The sequence below is a fragment of the Benincasa hispida genome, chromosome 4 (assembly GCF_009727055.1).
Source record: "Benincasa hispida cultivar B227 chromosome 4, ASM972705v1, whole genome shotgun sequence".
Classification (NCBI taxonomy): Eukaryota; Viridiplantae; Streptophyta; class Magnoliopsida; order Cucurbitales; family Cucurbitaceae; genus Benincasa; species Benincasa hispida.
In genome coordinates, this window is record NC_052352.1 from 61,013,817 (window position 1) to 61,035,375 (window position 21,559).

At 36.9% G+C, this 21,559-nt stretch overlaps 1 protein-coding gene across 1 annotated transcript; it reads right to left on the reverse strand.

Moving 5' to 3' along the window:
- Positions 1-1,550: 1,550 nt before the first annotated feature.
- Positions 1,551-21,013, reverse strand: LOC120075504 (conserved oligomeric Golgi complex subunit 2). The gene is given in 13 exon segments (XM_039028954.1): positions 1,551-1,919; positions 2,899-3,033; positions 3,117-3,242; positions 3,781-3,885; positions 4,009-4,209; positions 4,411-4,427; positions 4,430-4,515; positions 4,612-4,827; positions 4,916-5,015; positions 13,146-13,307; positions 13,702-14,038; positions 19,353-19,559; positions 20,343-21,013. Coding segments are annotated over 13 exon segments (2,262 nt in total). The 5' UTR covers positions 20,799-21,013; the 3' UTR covers positions 1,551-1,805.
- Between the last annotated feature and the right edge of the window lie 546 nt (positions 21,014-21,559).

The window sequence follows — 21,559 nt, forward strand, 5'->3', positions numbered from 1 at the left end:
CTTCTTTCATTATCTATTTTTTATAAATAATTTATAAAACCAAGTCAAATTTTGAAAATTACAAAATTAACATTTTAAAACTTGTTTTTATTTTTAGAATTTGACTAAGAATTCAACCAGTATTTTTTAAAAGATGCAGATCATGATAAAAAATTGGAAAAAAATATACTCAATTTTTTAAAAACGAAATGATTACTAAACAGATCCTTAACTATCTAGTTTTTTCTTTAATTTTACTTCCCAGTTTTTCCTCCATTTTTCATCATTTGATGTTGAGATTTGTTATATTTCGATACATGAACTTTTAACATGTTTATTTTAAGGTTAAAATTATAACAAATATTCTTGAACTTTTCCTTAAAAATGTTCTTTTTCTATGTAGGTAAAAAGAATGCTCTTGAACCATTAAATACTATTAAAGATTGCAATATTGCTCCTATATTTTCACAAATGTTTCAAAACTATCATTAGAATAAAATTCTTTTAAAATTTGGAAGAAAAATCAAAATTGAAACAATGTGGAGATAATCTTAAATGATGTGGATGATTCAAATTTGCATTGAATGCTTAATGTCACAATATTTCATGTCACAATTCTATCCGAAATTTTAAATGATTTCTTCTCTAAAGGTAATTTTGAAACGATTTTAAAAATTCAAGAGTAATATTGCAACTTTTAAAAATATAAGGGGGTTTTTGAAATAAATGATAATGTTTAAAAGCATCTTTTTGCAATTTAACTTTATTTTAATTATTGAACTTTCAAATAATAACAATTCTTGTTTTTATGTTTATTTTTTTAACAAATGAATGACATAGTTATGAATGTGTACGTATGAACATGATTTTTTTTTTTTAAATTCAACTATATAAAGTGAGAAATTAAAACCTCCGACCGACAGAGATAACATGTTTTAAGTCAATTAAATGGTAGCATCACTTTTAGTCATTTATATAAGATACAAACAAGGTATTAAAAAGAGAAAAAGCATAGCAAGGGCAAAACAATTGTTTCTTCCTTTGATTTTGCAAGCTTAAAAACTTAAACAGACTCTGTAAGAGGGGAGGGGGGATAGACATTTTGAAAGGTGATCAAACAGTGACAAGATTAAAAGTTGATGTATGAAACTAGTATTTAAACACTTTTTTATTGTTGAAATTGACCTTTTTAAATATCGTCCTTTATTTCTCTATTGTTATTAAGCTTGAAAGTTCTGTAAAATAAAACATTGAGACATTTCATCCCCAAAATAACTATAGAAAAAAAAATATTCTTTAACACTTCCCAAAATCAAGATGAGATTAACCTAAACATAGCTCGGTCAATTAGAATTCATTCCCTTGCTTAAAAAAATTAATTATTTTAAATAGTTAAATTGCTGAAAATATTTTTAAATATACTAAAATGTCGTCATTTATCAGTGCTAGACCGCGATAGATTTTCATCACTAACATAGATAGATGTCTATAACAGTCTATCACTAAAAAAACTGTAATATAAAAGAGGGAGTATTCTAATTTCTAACATACTCAAGACTACTGAATAAATCTTTGTATCAAACCATGTCCATGGAAGCTTCGTTCTCGATTGATTCTACAAAACTTTTTGATTCTCATTATGATCATCTATCGCCTGCGACCAATAGGTGTGGCAAATAATGTATGATAAGTAACTAATTACCCAGGCAACAACTTACCTTTCTCAAAAAAAGATTACAAAAAAAAAAACAAAATACCAATTTAGAGGGAGAGAAAAAAAAAATACATCCACAAAGCCAACGTATATGCATCCAAATGATTGAACATCAGAAAGTAATGGAGCTTTGCCTATCTGTAGGGGCAACACACTGCCAAAATGAACGGTATGTGGGAATACTCGCTGCTTCAACCCCAAGGCCTGAAAGGTTGCGACCATACTCCTGCAAATGAAAATTGACACACATAATTGGTATAAGGTCCATGGATTTTAGGTGGCTTTCTCTTTGTTGTATATTGATTCAATATGAAAATTTTGAAGATGTAGAACCTAAGGAAAAAAAAATTGAACATTTTGCTTGTTATATCACCAATCAACTCAAAATGCTTAAGCTTCTGAGTTACGGTAAATTTAATATTTTATCAATACTCTCTAATACTCTTTTATCATTTGTGAGGTCCAACGAGTGAAAATCAATATTAATGGCAGAGAAACTGACATTATAAGGACTCAAACACATGACCTTCCTACATTGATACTACGTTAAAATACTAATCAACCTATATTTTATCAAATACTCTAATATGGCTTCAGTAGACATTGAGCAAATTTGAAATGACTTTCTAAGGAGGCATTTGAGGCACCAACTTGAAGTTGGTGAGTTGGTGAGTGGGTGTTATTATAGCTCACTCCATGTATAGGTCAACAAATATAATATTGGTGTTTACAATTCATAACCTACAATTAAATATAGTAAATACTATTTCAAAACCTTCTATTTACCATTTCCTATCCAAACAAAAATAGTTTGCACTCAAACAAACTATTATATCCTAAACTAAAATAGTCAGCACCCCAAACACAAATTATTATAACCCTAAAATTATTATAACCCACTAATTATAATAACCAATTAAGCGCCCCAAATGCCCCCTAAGTGTTTAATATATATATATATATATTCATTTTTAAATACTGTTGGAAAGTTATTTCAAATAGACCCTTTATAACTCACAAATAAGTAAAGCACAGTTATCTCAAATAGGCCTTTATAACTCATAAATAAGTAAAGCATATGTTATATGGTTCCATTACATTGTATTAATCACAGAAAATAACTGCTTCTGCATATGTCTAGAACCTATTGAAGCATCACCATTTTGACCCAGCAAGCAATTACAATCAAAACAGTGGTACCTTACCTGAATATCAAGAAAGAGTTGCATGCAAATCTTGTCAGTGTCAGAGATGTTATGGTCTGAAATATCTGAGCTTGCTCCAGCTCGTCTTTGAACTCCCTGCCGGATTTTCTGGAGTGATGAATCTGTTTTCCTAGCCTGGACATGGACATTAGTGAGCAGAATATACTTTTAAGATCAATAACTAGGTCGAAACTAAAGTTTGGTATATCCGAACTAACCAAGCTAACAAGATCAGCTGCTTGCTCATAATAGCGAGCAGTAATCTCTGTCACTGCATCAATCAGTAGTGCATTCCTTGTTTCTGCTGTCAAAAAAGTTGACGCCCTCTCTCCATCCAATAAGGCCTGATGGAGTTTACATTGTAGCATTCAGTTTACAAATAAAGAACCATAAAGTCACTTCAGTTTGCTTGGATATGAAGCTTAAAGATTTGGAACTAGAAATTAAACTTCTACCCCTCACGATCCAAGCATCAATCGATGCTAAAACCAATATATATATACATATCCAAAGGTGACTAGTCCAAGTTATACACATACTTTAAAAAATCACTTTTATTTAATTTTTCTAAGAAAAGCTCTTTTAAGCCTATGCATGCGAATTATGTAAGATCCTGTACAAAAAGTTATGAAAGAAAAGAAAAACATAATAGTAAGCGTTTAAAAATCTTCAGAAAAATTGTCTAGGCCTCACTTGCCAAAGAGAGGCTGCCACACCCGGTGCCCAGTCAGCGTCAGCCGAGGCACTGAAAGGGTGCCCAAGTGCACAGTGCCCCTGAAGGTGCATGCTTAGGTATTTGGGTGCATTTCCTAAAGTAGTGTCCATAAAGAACCAGATTCCTCTAAGATACTTCAAAGAATGCAGTAATAGTTTGTTGTATACCTTCAGGGGGCGTAGCAACCCTGATACGTAGGGTGAATGCCTTACAGGAAGTGGTTTATTTGTCATCCTGTATGTTGCTGTTATACCCTTCAACTGTCTCAAGTCCTACATTAATTTCAGAAAAGTATTCAACTTAGAAGATCCAAAAACCGATATATAGGATAATCTAGAGAAACTTTCAATCTCGTGCTCGTGCACACTTAGCATACATGAGAATCAACCATTTACCTCGACAGACTTCTCAACCAGTGAAGCTACTATGGCACCGATAACTTTGGGCACTAAATTATTCAATGACTTTCCACTGTGCAAAATGCTCTGCTTGACTGAATCAAGAACATCTGCAGTGCATGACGATAGGAGCTGAAGAACGGTTTCCAAGAAGTTACCAGCAACCACCATGGCTAGATAACCAAGGTCATGGATTATCTGCATATCGAATATTTCTTTAGAAATTGGGTGTGGGATTATTCTAAATCCCCAATCTCGTGACTATGTTTTACATTCTTTCTACCACCACTGCTATTATTTTTTTTTTTAAAGAAAAGTTCGTTCTTTCTTTCTTTCTTTCTTTTTTTTTTTTGGGGGGGGGGGGGGGGGGGGGGTGGGTGTGGGTGGAGAGATGCTTACATATATTAAATCGTCTGGGTAGCTGCTACAGCCCATTCAGAACCTGGATGGGAGCCTGTACCCGTCTTACGGGCAGCTAGACCAGATGACAACCAGTTACAGTATCTGTTCACATTAAGCAACTGTGCAAGCTAGTAAGTTGTTAATCAGTATAATGGATATGTACATGTCCATTCTATCGAAATTACTATACACACTCGCCTTGAAAGGAGCTGCAAAGATAGACGAAGAAACTTGTCAGAACAAGAAAGGACGAGAACATCATCTCTCCAACATGCTGTCAGGCAGTCTAAAAGCATTACACTCGGCTTTAATGTTAGATCCTGATTATTTTCCCGGCTAGAAGATGAAGTTTGTACGGGGGTTAGATTGGGTGCTGAAAGGGACGAATCCAAAGCCCCAGCTATTTCCTGAAGCCTGATGTTGAATCAAGTTATTAGAGAGTTGAACCCATTGAATATGATGTTTCTTTTAGAGTATAATCATACAAAATTGAATTGATTACCTCAGAGAAAAATAAACCCCAATATTCCATTGCTTCATGAACTCGTTATATACAGATGCAGCTCGAAATTTAGCAACAGCAGATCTGGATGGACAATAGCCTTCGATGCCAATTGGACAATGTTAATGCAATGCATAAGAAGTATTCATGGAAGACGTAATAATATTCTTTTTGAAACGGAAACAAACTTTTCATTGATATAATGAAAAGAAACAAGTGCTCAAATTACAAGGAAATAAAGAGTCATACAACTCAAGAGAACTAAGGATCAGTAGATGCACTAGATTACAACCAGGTTGACACAATCTTAGCACCCTCATCATTTCCTATTATAAAATAACCTCAAAATGAGACATATAAGTCATTGACAAAACATCATAGACTTAAAATATAAGCAACATAATTAAGCGTTAGAATAAAGGCACTCCAATTGAGGCATATATCTTGTGTAGAGTAATCAGCAAAGAACTTGGATTATGAACTCCATGAAGATGCTAGAAGCCGTGCTGAAGCAAAACGCTCTGACCAATCAATGGGTTTTTCATGAAAGGCTCTTTCTTTCCATTCAAACCAAAGTTCTGATAATATAGCTTGAACTGCATTCGACCATAAAACTTGGCTTTTGCGTGAAAATGAGGGATCACTCAGCAATTGCAAAACATTATCTCAAAAAGAATTCCCAAAAACCCAAGATACATTAAAAAAATGAGAACAACTTCCACCAGCACTTACTAGAGAATGAGCATTGAAAAAATAAATGTTGTAGGTCCTCACTGGATGCTAAGCAAAGAGGGAAAATGGAAGGAGATAAATAATGACTTTTCTACTTATGTTGTAACGTGGCTGCACAGTTGAGGGTGTCATAGATCATGATCCATACCAGAATACTAATTCTTTTGGGGCTCTTAGACTTCCATAAAGCCCGAAAAATGCCCTTATCCATAGAAGATGAAGCGATTAAATGTTTAAAAAGTGATTTAACAGTGAATTTGCATGATGATTCCAAAGACCAAATTCTAGAATCAAGGGATTGGGATAATCTTTTCCTTTCCAAATTACTTAACAGCTGCTGGAATTCTGAAATCTCCTCTTCTTTTAGAGGTTGACGAAAGAGAAAATTCCAGGAGGAGGTTGTTGTATCCTAGTGAGCATTTACATTATCATTTGGGGTGGAGGCAACCCGAAATAGAAGAGGAAATGTTACCTTGAAGGGCGATCCATGCACCAAGGATCACTCCAAAAAGAAATCATCAAGCCATTACCCAAAATCTAAGCTGCATATTTATTGAAACTGTTCCAGATTTTTGAAATATTAATCCATGGCTGCGTAGACTCAATCCAAATTTTCCAGCTGTATGCCAATGATAAGTATCAACACCATATATACTTTGTACAATTTTGCGCCAAAATGCATCAGGCTCCTTCATAAACCACCAATTCCATTTAAGAAACAATGCCAAGTTTCTGTTTTTCAGATTTCCTATCCCAAGACCACCATCTGACAATGCTTTTGAAGCTATATCCCACTTGACTAGATGATTTATCTTGCCGCCTTTTTGTCCTTCCCAGAAAAAATTGCACACTAATCTTTCTAATTTGGCAATAACTGAGCTGGGCATGTGGAAGATTGACATGTAGTACGTTGGAAGGTTTGCCAATACAGCATTACAAAGTGTTAATCGGTCCCCTCGAGATAAATTATATCTCTTCCAACGATCAAGCTTCAAGTGAATTTTGTCTATTATAGGCTGCCAAAATGCATGTTTTTTGGGGTATCCCCCTAGAGGCAGCCCCAAATAAATGAATGGAAATGTTCCAGCCTTACAACCCAAATGTGCAGCAGTAGAGATCAGAGTAGACTATTGAATGTTGACTCCATAAAGGGCTGATCTTTCCCAATTTACTTTCTGCCCCGAGCACCATTCATAAAAGCCAATTGTTTGTATAAGCAAATTCATTTGCAAAACAGAAGGGTGTCATGTGCAAACTATAAAATGGAAAGGCGGACTTTATCTTTTCCAATCACAAAGCCTTCAAACAGTCCATTCTTGTGTTTTATGATATAAGAATACGAAGGATCTCACTAATAATGAGGAATAAAAATGGTGAAAGCGGATCTCCTTGACGTATTCCTCTAGAGGTTGAGATACAACCTCTAGGTCTTCCATTGATGTAAACTGAAAATTTCGGATTGCAGATGCATCCACTAATCCATTCTACCCACTTTGAAAGAAAGCTAATACGAGTAAGAATGTTTTCCAGAAAACTTCAATCTACTCTATCAAAGGATTTTTCCATATCCAATTTGAGTATCCATCCCTTCTTCTTTTTTGCCCGATAGTCCTCTACTGCCTCATTTGCTATGAGCACCGGACCAAGAATTTGTCATCCCCCTATGAAAGCACTTTGAGAGCCGGGCACCAATGTTGGCATAACCTTCTTCGGTCTTTCTGCTAGGACTTTAGTGAGAATTTTGTTGGAGGATGTAGTAAGGCTTATTGGCCGATAGTCTTTGACATGTAGGCAATCAACTTCCTTTGGAATAAGGCATATAAAGCTTTCCTTGATACATGCATTGAGTTTTCCATTTAAATGAAATTCATTGAACATTTTTTGGAAAATGTCCTTGAGCATTTGTCAATATTCCAGGAAAAAATCAATTGTAAATCCGTCAGGACTGGATGCTTTATTTTTACCTAGAGCCTTTATAGCATGTAGGATTTCTTCTCCTTCAAATGGTGCTGTGAGGAAAGAATTTTGAAGGGTTGTTACTTGTTTCCATCTAATGTTCGAGGGGATTGATCTAGGCCCCAGCCATTTCTTGTATAATGAAGCAAAGTAGCATAAAATCTCATCTTCTATAGCCCGAAATGATTGTATAGAAACTCCATCAGCTGACATCAATTCAGTAATCAGATTTTGTCTTCTCTTTTTTTTTTTTCCCCGAGAGAAAACGATGAAAGAAGGCAGTGTTCTCACCTCGCAATTTCAGCCAATTCAGTTTGCTTTTTTGAATTAAATTCATTTCTTCCATAGAATACAAATTCAGAAGTTCACCTTTGATTGCTAACCGAATGTCTTCCTCCAAAGGTGGGAGAGCTTCCTATTCAGTTTTCAAATCAAAGAACTCTAACTCAGAAATAAGGTCTTTCTCCTTTCTTTTCTTTTCTCTTTCGAATTCTGTGAAAACCAGACCTTTGTGTTTTTCTTTACTTGCACAATTTTAGGCTAATGACGAACCCAGCCCAGCTGCTTGATTGATCTTCTTCCAATGTTTTCTTGATGAGATTTGAGCAAGCAATATTCAACATCTAGCTGTTACAAAACTTGAATGGACTAAGACCCCAATGAATCGATCCCATTTCCAAAAGCAATGGAAAATGATCTGAAAAAACTCTTGCTTTCCTACTAAGAGTGGAGTTTGAAAACAGCTCATCCAAATCCTTATTGACTAAGAAATGATCAATAAGGGAATGAGATCTTGAATTTCCTTCTCTTGACCATGTGTATTGTCCATTTGATAAGGGAATTTCCGGTAAACCCACTTCCTCGATGAACTTGCTGAATTTTCTCATCCCTTTTGTTAATCTTCCAACAGGCATTCATTCGTGAATCCACCTGGTAATGTTAAAATCTCCCCCTAAACACCAAGGCTCCACAAACAATAGTGAGATAAGGATGCGAGTTCTGGCCAAAGAAATTTTCATTCTCTATAATCCCTGGCTCCATATATATTTATCACCCAGCAATCATTGTTACATAAAGTTCTGAATTTGACAGATAGAGAGTATCCACCTTTAAGAAATTCCAATGGAGATACCTTACTTTCATCCCACATTGTAAGCAAGCCCCCTGATTTTCCATATGTTCCACAAAGGTCCATCCGATCCCATTCGAACTCCATATTGATTTAATAAAATGGTGGTCAAAGTCTGGCTTCTTTGTTTCTTGGATGAGAACAATATCTAGATGGTGAGATTGTAAGAAATGCATCAAGGCTGTTATCTTGGATTTTTCATTGAGGCCTCTCATGTTCCAAGTAATTATCTTCATGATTATGCAATCCCCTTGGGGGATGTGATCTCCTGCAATTGAAACCCAAAACAGCAACTAAAGACGAAAATATGGAGGGAATTTGGGAAGGAGATAAGGGAGAAATTTGTACCAAGGGTTGTTGTTGTTGAAGGAATAACACCTTATAAGCTTCTCCTATTTTATCAGTGATTGGTGCTTCTTCATCTGGTGCAGGAATGTACTGATCTATCTCCTCACTACTAACACTGACATTGGAGTCTCGTCTGAATCTTGATGCTGCTGTTATACTCTTGAGTGAACGTACCATGAACAAAGGGGATAGATGATCCTGGAAAATTGAGGTCCAAATGAACAATGATTGGTGAAGAGTGGCATTTTCTCGTGGGACTGTTTTGATGAGGAATTAAAATTTGAGTACAACTTTCCTTTAAGAAATCTGAATTTGTCAAATGATTTACCAGAAAATTAGATGAATATTTCCGTGTATGGTAAAGAGTCGGAGAAGATGGATGTACAGGGCTGTCAGAGTCTGAGTTCTTCAAGGTATGCAGGTCTGTCTCTTCATCTTCTAATATGTGGCTGCTGGGAAATTAAAATTGAATCTGTTGGTTGAGGTAACCGAGAGTGAAGAGACTCTTCAACTTCTAAGCCTTCTGCAATCAGCCCCTGATCTTCCATGCCTCTTGGACTGTCTCTTAGAATTTCGTTGTTTGGATATTGGAATGAATTAATTGCACCGGTATGTTTTCATTGGCATGTGAACTGTTTTGTAATAATTCCATATTTGAGGACATCGAATGCTCCTTATTTATTGTGCCAGCTGCCAATTCATCTATCCTTTCAATGCCCGGATTGATTACTGCCAGCTCATCAATACTTTTAGAACCCCAGATGTTTGCTGCGAGTGCTAATGAAGGTTCTAAAAATCCGTTCTCTACAGCGTCTGGAATTTGGATCAAATAGTTCAATTCCTTCTCCATATCCGCTGGAATTTGGACCGCCTCTTCATTCAAGACATCTACCTCAAATCCTTCATCAATCATAACCTTTTTAATTTGGTTTATGTCCAATGGATTTGTGAAGTCCGTTGCCACGAAACAACCCTTAAGGGGCTGTTTGGGGCTCTGAGTTGACATATGATGTCTGGTGTTCATGTCAGTGAAGTTCATATATATGTGGAGTTCATATGTCTGTGTTTAGGGTGCAAAGTTATTTGATTTGAGTTCGTATGTTTGTGTTTGGGGTGCAGAGTTGAGTTCATATGTAAGGGTATCTGATTCAGTTTTTGAACTCTAAATAATATGCTTTTATGATTACTATTTTTGTTTTGAAATTTTTTTATTCAATAACTCTACCCATTTTTGTTTGAATAAAATATGGATTGCAATTTTTTCTTTTAATTTTTAAAATTTTTCTTTCTTTCTTTCTTTCTTTTTGGGCAATGAACAACGATTAACCCACTACATTTCTTGTAGAAATATGGTTAAATAAAATGAGAAACTAAAGCGAAATCAAAAGTTCTAATTCTAGCTAATTTTTCTCAATACATTTCATTATCATCTCCTTCTTTTTCTTCTTCCTCCCATTGTTAGCTCTATATTTTTACTATGTCATGAATTTTTTTAATTAAATCTCTCTCATCATTGCAACAACCAATGAAATGTTACCACATTTCTTCACAGTTTTACTTTCATTTCCTCTAAATTTGGAGGATCATCAAAGAACAAATCTATATTTTCACTAATTCTTACTGGAAAATGTTCCAAGAAAAAAATTAATATTTTTATGGTTTTTTTTGTTATATGTTACATACTTTTTAACTCATACATACTTTTCGTCTAAATATTCTTAACGCTCATTTGATATGTGAATTCATTACGTATGAATATTGCACTTAATGTAGACAAAATAATATTTTTTATATAATCGACAACCCTACAATATACTTTAACAGTCATCAGTCTTATAGTAGTCGGAAGTAGTTTCGAAGTTGATTATCGAAGATGATTTTTGCTGGAGTTTGTAGTCGGAGGTGGTTGTCGGAGTCTGAAGTTGGTCGCATGAAGGTGTATTGGAATTGGTTGTCGAAGTTTGTCATCAGAGGTGGTTTTCGAATCCCGGAGTTGGTCGGGCGAAAGTGGTCGTCGAAGTTGATCATCTAAGATGATTTTCTTTGGAGATTGTAGTCAAAGGTGACTGTCGGAGCTCGAAGTTAGTCGCATGAAGGTAGTATTAGAGTTGGTTGTCGAAGTTTGTCGTCGAAGGTGGTTGTCGAAGCCTCGAGTTAGTCGTCAAAGTTTCTCGTTCAAAGATGATCATCGAAGGTGATTTTCATCAAAGTTCGTAGTCGGAGGTGGTTGTCGGAGTTTGTTGTCGGAGCCAATTGGTCGTCGGAGTTGGGTCACCAGAGGTGGTTGTCGGAGTTGGTCATGCGAAGGTTGTCAAAGCTCAGAGTTGGTCGCCGAAGCTGTCATCGGAGGTGGTTGTTGGAGTTCAGATTTCGTTGCCGAAATTGTCATCAAAGGTGGTTGTCGGAGCCCAAAGTTGGTCGTTGGAGTTGTCATCGAAGGTGGTTGTCAGAGCCTGGAGTTGGTCGTCGGAGTTGTCATCGGAGGTGGTTCTCGAAACCCGAAGTTAGTTTTCGGAGTGTGATAATGGCCGATGGGTGGAGCCATTGAAAACATAGGAAGAAGAGAGAGTTGGGGTGAGTTGGTAAAATATACCAACTCAACTCCACCAACATTTAAAGTTGGTGGGTCAAACAATGAGTTGGTATATTATACCAACTCAACTCAACTCATGTTGGTGAGCCAAACATTCTCTGAGCGAACAAAAGCTCTACTGTGAATTCAGATCTTCCTTATTTTCAAAGAAAATTGAAAATTTGCCCAGACTTACATCCCTCGATGTCTAAGAACGCTGGAATAATACCACATAAGTTCTCTTTTACCTTATTTAATGCTGATGAACAATCAAAAAGATTTAATGTTTGTGAAGAAATCTGAACAAGGCCTCCCAGATGGAAGCCCAGCTTTAAAAACTGAACTTTTCCAAAATGGTAGTGGCAAATTCTTAATAGAAATCCAACCTCCATAGCTGCTGATGACCTTTGGTAAAGAATGTTCTGACTTTGACCAACGCTCTAGTTTAAGATGAAATTTCCCAATTCATACCATTGTCCATTTGTGAATTCAGAATCCACTTCCTTGTGGCATTTTATGAAGGCTTTATCATCCAAAAATGGATTGATTACAATGGAGACTTGAAAAAATTCTTCCAGAGTGTTCTTAATATCGGCCCAAGAGTAATACCCCATCAATCTTGTCACAACTAGCATGGAATCAAGATTCAAATTTAGCATATCTTTTTCTCTTTTGATCCAATATGATGAAGCTTGAGCTAGAAACCTGTGGGGTTGTACATATTCTGACTTTCCCCGAGAGTTCAAAGCCATGTTTGATCTTGTAACTTCTGCAAATGATTTTGTTGGATCCTTAACATGTGAATCGACTGAAGAGTCTTCATTCTGCTGTGCCCTAGATTGAGAGGTTGGAGGGATTCATGGGTTAAGCTCTAGACTTTCTGAAATTATTGTTACGAAAGAATGCCAGCCCTGTTTGTTTAAACCTGCTCGGATGTGAATATTCTTTCTTCCACCAGAAGAAGGCCAAAAGGCATATTCAACGAACCATCTATTCTGAATTTTGAACTTTGCAATACGATGAATGCCTCGATCTACTCTGCACTTTTTGGAGAAAAAATCCTTAGGATTTTCCTTCAAAATGTTGATCAAATTCACTTTCAAGCCTTCCATCATTTGGGATGATAAAGAGACAGTCTGTTTTTTTTCCCACATCTTCCACATAAAAGTCAGATTCCACTCGCCAAGAATAAAAATGCTGATTATTGATGCTACAACTTTTGATTTCCATAGTAGAAGATCTCCGAATTGCTAGTGAAAAGAGTTGTCGTAGTAGCAGCTGGTTAGATCCAAGGAGGCCGTCGGAGCTAAGGATGGAGAGAGAGTAAGAGAGGGGAGGGAGGAGACAGGAGAGAGCGGCTTACCTTCTTGAAAGAAGTAATAATATGATCTCTAAACAGTTGTTCTAAGGTAATATTGTAGGTTTCCAAGTTTAGTGCGTAAGATTACTTAAATCCACAAAATTAACGCAGAGAAAAAGAGTTAGTTTTCTACCTTCCAAGTATGCCAAGAAATCAAGGCTCGACTTGTAGTTCTTCAAGAATTCAGTAGGTCTCCCTGGGGAAAATGCACCTGGTTTTGCCTTTTGGATAGCAGAGAGAACCTCTTTCAGGATTGAATTAGCCAAGAAATCAAATACATGTAGTCCTGAGTTTTCTGAAGGAATAAAAATTAATAGCTTAATCACATTATCCCAACAATAACATATTAGTTCGTTCAAAGATTGAATATAGCAATCTAGTGCAAAAGAATCACCAAAGGAGTTATTAAAATGAACCTAAAAAATGTAAGCGCATGAAATAGTTCCCAAGCTATTTATTTGACTTCAATAGTCAACAAACGCAAAAATGATGATCTTGGAAAGTGCTAATTTTCAAAAGACTAAAGCAAATAAGCATGGTTTATTGACAGATGGTATACCAGAAGTACATGCATACTAAAACAAGAATCGAACCAACCCAAAGTGATAAATGGAATATTTTCAAGCAACATAAAATAACAAGATTGTTGTACATTGACGATAATAGAATGGAAAGAAAAGGAAAATAACCTGTAGCAGATATTTCTAACAAAAATTTGCAGTCTTTATCAATATATTGCTTCATTTGCTTGTAATCATTCTCCAAATCATCATCAGATGATCCAGCATCCAGGCCAGAAACTCTATGTGGAATAACTTTATGAATGGCTGGTGATACAATAGTAGTGCGAAAAATTTCTTCTGCACTTGTGGTGTTATCTATGGCAGCATAGGCACGTAGGCAGTTGTAAATAGCATTTTCATCATGATGTGCAAGTCCATCAACAAAACAATGTCCCAAGCTCGTGTCCAACAATAGGCTGGCACTCTGAATCCTCTTGTCCATATTTTGAATGAAGGGAAGATTCTGTACTGGCATAACACAGAAAAACAATAGGTATGGATACAGAAGTATCTTCAAGATGAAGCCAAGACTGCTAACAAGGTATTAGAGTTTGCTCTCCCCTACTATCATTCTCATTATTCATTAAATTAGTAATTGAATCAGGAACTATCCAAGATGGCCTATACTAAATGTTAAGATAAAGAAAGTAAATGGCAAGACAGAGTTGCAAGGTTGCAATTTACAAATATCCCCAGTAGTTGAAATTGAGATGGGTGGACCATCAACATGGGCTGATGTGTTATTGCAATGTTTAGCCATTGAGATACTTGAGAAAATTTTGATCTCTTGGCAGTTCCGAAATTTAACAGATGTTTGGAATGCAGTATTATAAACGACAATCAACTCATTAATTTACAGTCTGGACAGGATGCATAAGCTACTTGTTGGGCATCGTCTACTGACGTTGGGGGGATTTCACAAACATGGTGAAATATAAGCAGTCTCCCAACCCCTTGACATTGATTTGGGGGGAGCTAACTCAATTCTTTTATTTTTACTTTTACATGTAATGGTAGGGGATTTTTACTTTTCTGGATCTTGCACTAAATGGTCATGATAACTAAATATATCTATTTGTTTTAAAAAAATAAAATATAAAGAAAGCAAAACAGAGTGGGAAAAAAAATTCATCAGTTTGGGGGAATGAAACTATAAACAAACTATAGGATCATCCACATATTCCATGGGAAATTACTTGCCGAACAAATGGTGTGGATGACAAAACTGAAAGTTCCATAACCTCATCTTTTAACCCATGAGAAAATCATCTTTGTTCTGTAAATTTCAAATGTGTAAGAATATAAACGTAATTGGTTCAATTGGTGCAAGAATACCGGTAAGGAATCCGAAATTCTCAGTTTCTAGAAATGGAAGACCACGTGGGAGAATAAATGCATCAAGAGGGATTAGGTAAGGGGATCCTCTTTCTCCTTTCCTTTTCCTCTTGGTAAGTGAGCTGTTGAGTTCTCTTGTTGACCTTGTTCATGAGAAAGAGTTATTTGACGGCTTTGTAGTTGGAAAGAAAAAGGTCCATGTTTCAAATCTCCAGTATGCCAATGACACTGCGATGTTTTGAAAGATTGATGACAATATGTTGAACTCTCTTACAAAGATCATTGAGCTTTTTAAGTGGTGTTTAGGTCAAGAAATCAATTGGGAAAAATGTGCACTGTGTGGTGTGTGGTGTGAACATGGAAGAAGAAAAAGTGCTGACCACAGCTTCTCAAATGAATTGCAAGGCAGAATGAATCACTTCCTTTTATGTATCTTGGCCTCCCTCTTGGCAGTTATCCGAAACAAGTATCTTTTTGGAAGCCTATAATTGAAGAAATTGGATAAATGGAAGCAGTTTAATTTGTCTCGAGGAGGAAGGCTCACTTTGAATAAGGCAGTTCTTTCTAATTTGAAAACTTCCCCACTTATTATATGTCTTCCTTTGCAATGCCCCCAAAGGTGATTTCGGAAATTGAAAAGATCATGAGAAATTTCTTTTGGGAAGAGGTTAATGGCAGTAATCACTTGGTTAAGTGGACTGTGGTTTCAAAACAAGAACAGAATGGGGGACTTGGTTTTGGGGATTTAAAAACAGAAACTTAGCTTTGTTGGCAAAGTGGGTTGGAGATTTATTTTTTGAAAAGGAAGCTTTATGGCGTAAATTGGTGGAGACTGGAGAGTATTCAAGGAAATGGTTCCCATAACTGGCAGACCTTGGGTAACTATGGAAGAAGTCTTAGAAGCCCATGGATAAACATTTCTAGAGCTTGGCTTCAAGTGGAAAATCTTGATGCCTTTAAACTTGGTAATGGATGCATAATCTTATTTTGGCAAGGCTGAGTAATTCTTCCTTGGGTTCTCTTTTCCCAAGTTTACTAAGAATTGCAATAACCCAAAAGGTTCTGTTCACACACTCTTGGTCAATCAATTTTAGGATATTTAGAAGGATGAAGAAATGTTGGAGTTTCAACAGTTTTGGCTCTTATATATCAGTAGTTGGGATTTGTCGGGCTGTTGGCTTCTCTCATTGGTCAAAGGTTGGTCGATAGGCATGATTCTAGACACTGGAAATTGGAGTCTTCAGGTTCAGGTTCTTTTTCTGTCTTCAGGTTCAGGTTCTTTTCTGTTAACTCTCTTTTTAAGTATCTGATGGCATCTCCTCCTATGGATGTTAAGCTTTATAAAGCTTTGTGGAAATCGTGCTGTCCAAGAAGAGTTAGCGTAATTATCTGGGTTATGATTGCTCAAAAACTCTTAAAAAAGAGCTTCCAAGTCATCCTTCATTGCCCTCAGTTTGTCCTCTTTCTTTGATGGATAATGAAGATTCTCTTCATATTTTCTTTGGACGCTGTTATTTGATGGAATGTTGGACGAAGCTTTTTCTTTTTTTCATTTAAGCTTCATTATGTTTGGAGGAATTATTTCAAGTCCAACTGTCATTCAAATTTTAGTGGGCCCTTCATTAAAAGTACAGGCTCAAACTTTATGGGCTAATGCAACAGACAGCTCTCCTCGCAGAAATTTGGTTTGAGAGAAATCAACATACATTTCAAGACAAGCCACTTTCTTATTATGATTATTGAAAGTAAAAGGGTCTTCACCTTTGAACCCTAAGGGCGTTTTAGTAATTTCATCTTTCCTCGATTTGTATTAGGGTTTCCTACGTATCTATTTATATATGTGCCATTTGCTTGTATGTGATATAGAAAAAGAATAATAAAAGAGTTCTAGTATCATGGTTTTTCTCCCTATTCTAGGGTTTTCCACGTAAATGTTGTGTTCTTTTCTTCTACCTTTTCCATCAGATGAAATCCTAGCCGTCATTGACGAGAATCAACCAGTGGAGTCATAGTCTCCACCAACGAGTAGCACTGCCTCCGCAGGAATCAGTGGCGCCACGTCGTTGTACAGGCGGTTGTAGAACGGTATTTTCAGACCACGCTTCCGCATCTCCTTAAGCCGGCAGCGCTCTCAGCAGGAGCCAAAACCAACCCAGACGCAGCTGCCTAGCCAAACGAAGCCAGTCGCGCCTCCCTGATCGGTTCAAAGAGCCACCAGACGCGCTCGACCAGCCAGTCAAATGTCTTCGACCACCATGGTCAAATTAGAATCGATCCGAAGAAAATTGACGTTGTCACTCAATGGCCTACCTCCTGTTCTGTGAAAAATGTCCAAGCATTCCTTAGCTTGTCCTCCTTTTATAGGAAATTTATCAAGAACTTAAGCTCTATGACAACACCCTTGACTGATTGTCTAAAGAAAGGGAGCTTTACTTGGGGCCCAAAACAATATCAGCTTTGAAAACACCAAAAACAATATCAGCTTTGAAAACACCAAGAACAAGCTGAGCAGCAGCCCTGTTTTGAAGCTACCAGACTTCTCTTCACCTTTTGAAGTAGGTGTGGATGCTTGTACCTCTGCTATTGGAGCTGTCCTGTCTCAACAAGGCCACCTGCTTGAGTATTTTAGTGAAAAACTCAGTCCTTCAAGGCAGAAATGGAGTACATATGAGAAAGAACTATATACTCTTGTTCGTGCTCTCAAACAATGGGAGCATTATCTTCTATCCAAGGAGTTTCTCCTAATTACAGACCACTTTTCACTCAAATACTTACCATCTCAAAAGAATACAAGTATGTATGCGCGGTGGATTTCATTTATACAAAGATTTGAATTCGTGATCAAGCATCAATCAGGCAAGGAGAATATGGTTGCTCCTGTTCTTAGTCAAAAAGGGCTGATTCTAACTACATTAGCTACAGAAGTAAGTGCATTTTCTCACCTAACAGAATTATATGAAAATGATCGAGACTTTCCTGATATTTGGTACAAGTGTACTAATTTCTTGAATGTTGAAGACTTCCATATTATGGATGGTTTCATATTCAAAGGAGAGCAATTGTGTATTCCTTATACATCTCTGCGAGGAGCCCTCCTAAAAGAAGCTCACTCCGGAGGTTTAACAAGACACTTTGGCCAAGACAAAACATTTGAATTAGTATCCAATCAATTCTATTGGCCACAACTTCGAAAAAATGTTAATAATTTTGTCGGAAGGTGTGCTGTTTGTCAAAAAACCGACGAAACTTCTACAAATGCCAGATTATATACTCCATTACCGATCCCCACAACCATTAAGGAAAACCTATATGTTGATTTTGTTCTTGGTCTACCCAGAACACGAAGGGGATATGATGCAGTCATGGTGGTTGTGGATTGTTTCAGCAAAATGGGTCATTTTCTAGCATGCAAGAGAACAAGTGATGCAGTCTATATTGCTAACCTCTTCTTTAGAGAGGTAGTTCGACTTCATAGAGTACGTAAATCAATTGTCTCAAATAGGGACGTGAAATTCTTAAGTCATTTTTGGCGTACCTTATAGAAGAAGATTGGCACTAGTTTGATGTTCAACACCACTTCACATCCACAAACTGACGATCAAACAAAAATCACTAATAGAATGCTGGGAAATCTTATACGATGTTTAAGTGGTTCATGACCAAAGCAATGGGATTTATCCCTTACTCAAACAGAGTTTGCTTTCAATAACATGAAGAATAGATCAACGGGAAGATGTCCCTTCGAAGTAGTATACACTCAACCTCCTAGACTTACATTTGATCTTGCCAACTTACCTTCTTCTGTGGATGTTAGTCTTGAAGCTGGAAGTATGATTGAAAGAATAGAAGTATTGCACCGAGAAGTTCATGACCATTTAGAGAAGACCACACAGCCTTACAACGAAACTAATGACAAATCAAGAAGAGAGGTCAATTTCAAAGAAGGAGACCTTGTAATGATCCACCTACATAAGACAAGATTCTCAACTGGAGCTTACAACAAGCTAAAAGATAGACAATTGGGGCCTTTTAAAATCCTACAAAGATATGGTTCCAATCTTATCGCATTGAGCTATCGGTTGACCTTCACATCAATCCAATATTCAATGTAGCAAATTTGAAAGCCCCTGATGAATTCAGGGTAGCTTCTTGATAGCCTCAAGATTGAGTCTGAATTTTAGGGGGGTGGAATATGGTGTACCAAGAATCAATGTAAAGAAGTTAGAATAAAAGTTAGTTAGTAAGCAGTTAGTTACTTGTTAGTTAGTTGTTATTGCCTACTTGTAACCATTTTCCTATAAATAAAACACCTCTCTCATTTAAAGAAAGAATTGATATTGATTCAAAATTAGAGCTTTGGTTTGCACCAATTTATCACTAAATCTTTCCAAGAATGTACACTTTGATGGCATGAGAGTTCTATGAGGAGTGTAGGACAAGACCTGTGCATGAGCGATGTAAAATTTCAGCCGATTCATTTCACTGGAGATTCTTTCCAACAGCATGCTTTGTGTTTCTCTAAGATTTGTTCCATTCTCCATGTGTGGTAAAGAAGCACCATTACTTAATGCACTTTTATCTGTTAAATTCGTGGTTCCATTTGAGCCATCAGCAGGTGCACTTGGAAGCTCCTTGATCAGTTTTTCAACCTGCATCCATCAAGATCCAACTGAGTATGACAGATAGAAAATAAGTATGAAGCTACCTGCACAAAGATCTAGGAAAACAAGATCAACTTATATTGAATCAAAGCTTTATAAAGGCACAAACGAATAATCTTAACAATGGTCAAGATGAGTATAGCCATAAATGGAATTTTACAGCACAATCTTCCTACTTAACCTGAATGTACTATATAAGCATATCAACAGAGAGTGAGAGAGGTTAGACAAACTTCCTGTGAAATTTCACTTTTCTTATCCAGCCTTTTCTCTAGGGTGAAGTTCTCTTTCAACAATGGCGCAAGACAATTTTATAAATGTTAAACAATTCTCTTGCTATTCTATTCTCCAGAAGGGGCCAATCCTAGAAAGTCTGGAATTTATACAACACATACAATGATGACATCAAAATGCACAACAAAATTTCATCAAAGTTCATGAGAAGCATTGATACATATCAAATTCCAGAAAAATATGGGAATTATATTTTAAAACTTTACCAATTTTTGCACACCTTCCCTTCTGCAAAACTCATACACGGCCTATTTGTGTATACACGGGTCACGATTAATACTACTAGTCTAAACAAACTTGTTTCCGACATTCGGGAGAACTAGGAACTGAATTGGTAGTCGACACTCTACATTCCAGTCCGTGCAACTCTCTAAAAACTTCTCGACATTTTGGAATTCGAAATACCAACTGAAATGCACTCTACCCTAGTCATGGATACCATTTACCATCAAAATGAAATTTGAAAACACACACTACCTTCGACACGACGTGAAATGTATCGAGCAACAATTCCAAGACTTCTCTGGCCGATGCTGCCTCTGATCTCTGCCGCAATCCATTCTGCAAAGCTGAGAGAGAAAACTCCACCGAACCCCTGAATTGCTCAATTTTCTCCCTGAGTTCAACCAAAGGAGCTCGCATTCGCACGACTGCCGCTTCCACATCGACAAGCTTTGTGCTCAAGTTGACAAAATCGGTATAGTCACGATTGATCAGGTCAATGAGCTCGCGGTTCAGAGCGGAAAGATGAGAGTGGAGCTGAGATCGGAGGGTGTCAAATGGGACAAATGTTCGGAGATCAGATACGTAGGACTCGGAATCAAAATTCGGGGAGAGAAATAGGTCGGGCTTGAACCAGAGAGGATGAGAATCGAGTGGATCGGAAAAGAAGTCGTTGGCTGATCTATGTGGTGGTGGAATCAGATCCGCCATGGTATTTGGCTTTCCTAGTAGTTCTCCGGTCGCTTTGAATAGTGGTGAACGTCCGGAACAATCAGAAAAGAACTATGAACAATGAAAATGGAGACGTCAGCCTGAGATCACAGATCGATGTACCAATTTTTGAAGATGATAGAAGATTTGTTCATGCAGGAGACTGGAATTTAAACCGTCAACTACCGTCACTACAAGTACAGAATCATCCTTTTTCTGAGGAGGATAGAAAAATGAGTTCGTTCTTCGGAGAATACGGCCGGACCGAACCAGTTCGAACCGAACTAGTTCGATTTTTGGTTCAATCTGATTTGATTTGATTTTTTTTTTTTTTACGATATGCGAGGCAGAGAGCAAAACTTTAAAGAGAGAGAAGTCGACGGCAACTCAGCAGCTGCACGTCAATGACTGGCGATCGAAGCGGTGGTGCAGATGGATGGGAGGCGGACGGAGGTGTGACTGACGACAGTGGGCGGAGAAGGTCGTGAGGAAATTTGGGCCAATGACTTAAAATCTAGGCCCATAATGCCAAATGACCCCCTTTTTTTAAAAAAAATGTCAATTGACCTTCGGCTGACGTCATCACATATAGAATCACAAAATTGTCCCTCCTTTTGTCTCCCATAGGCTCGAAATTCTTGTTTGGAAGTGTCGCTTGATCTTGTTAGACATATTTAAATAATAATATGTTTAATTAAAGTATGAGCTATGTATGTAGATCAATAATTTATCACATTGGGTTATTTTATTAGATTGAGCCC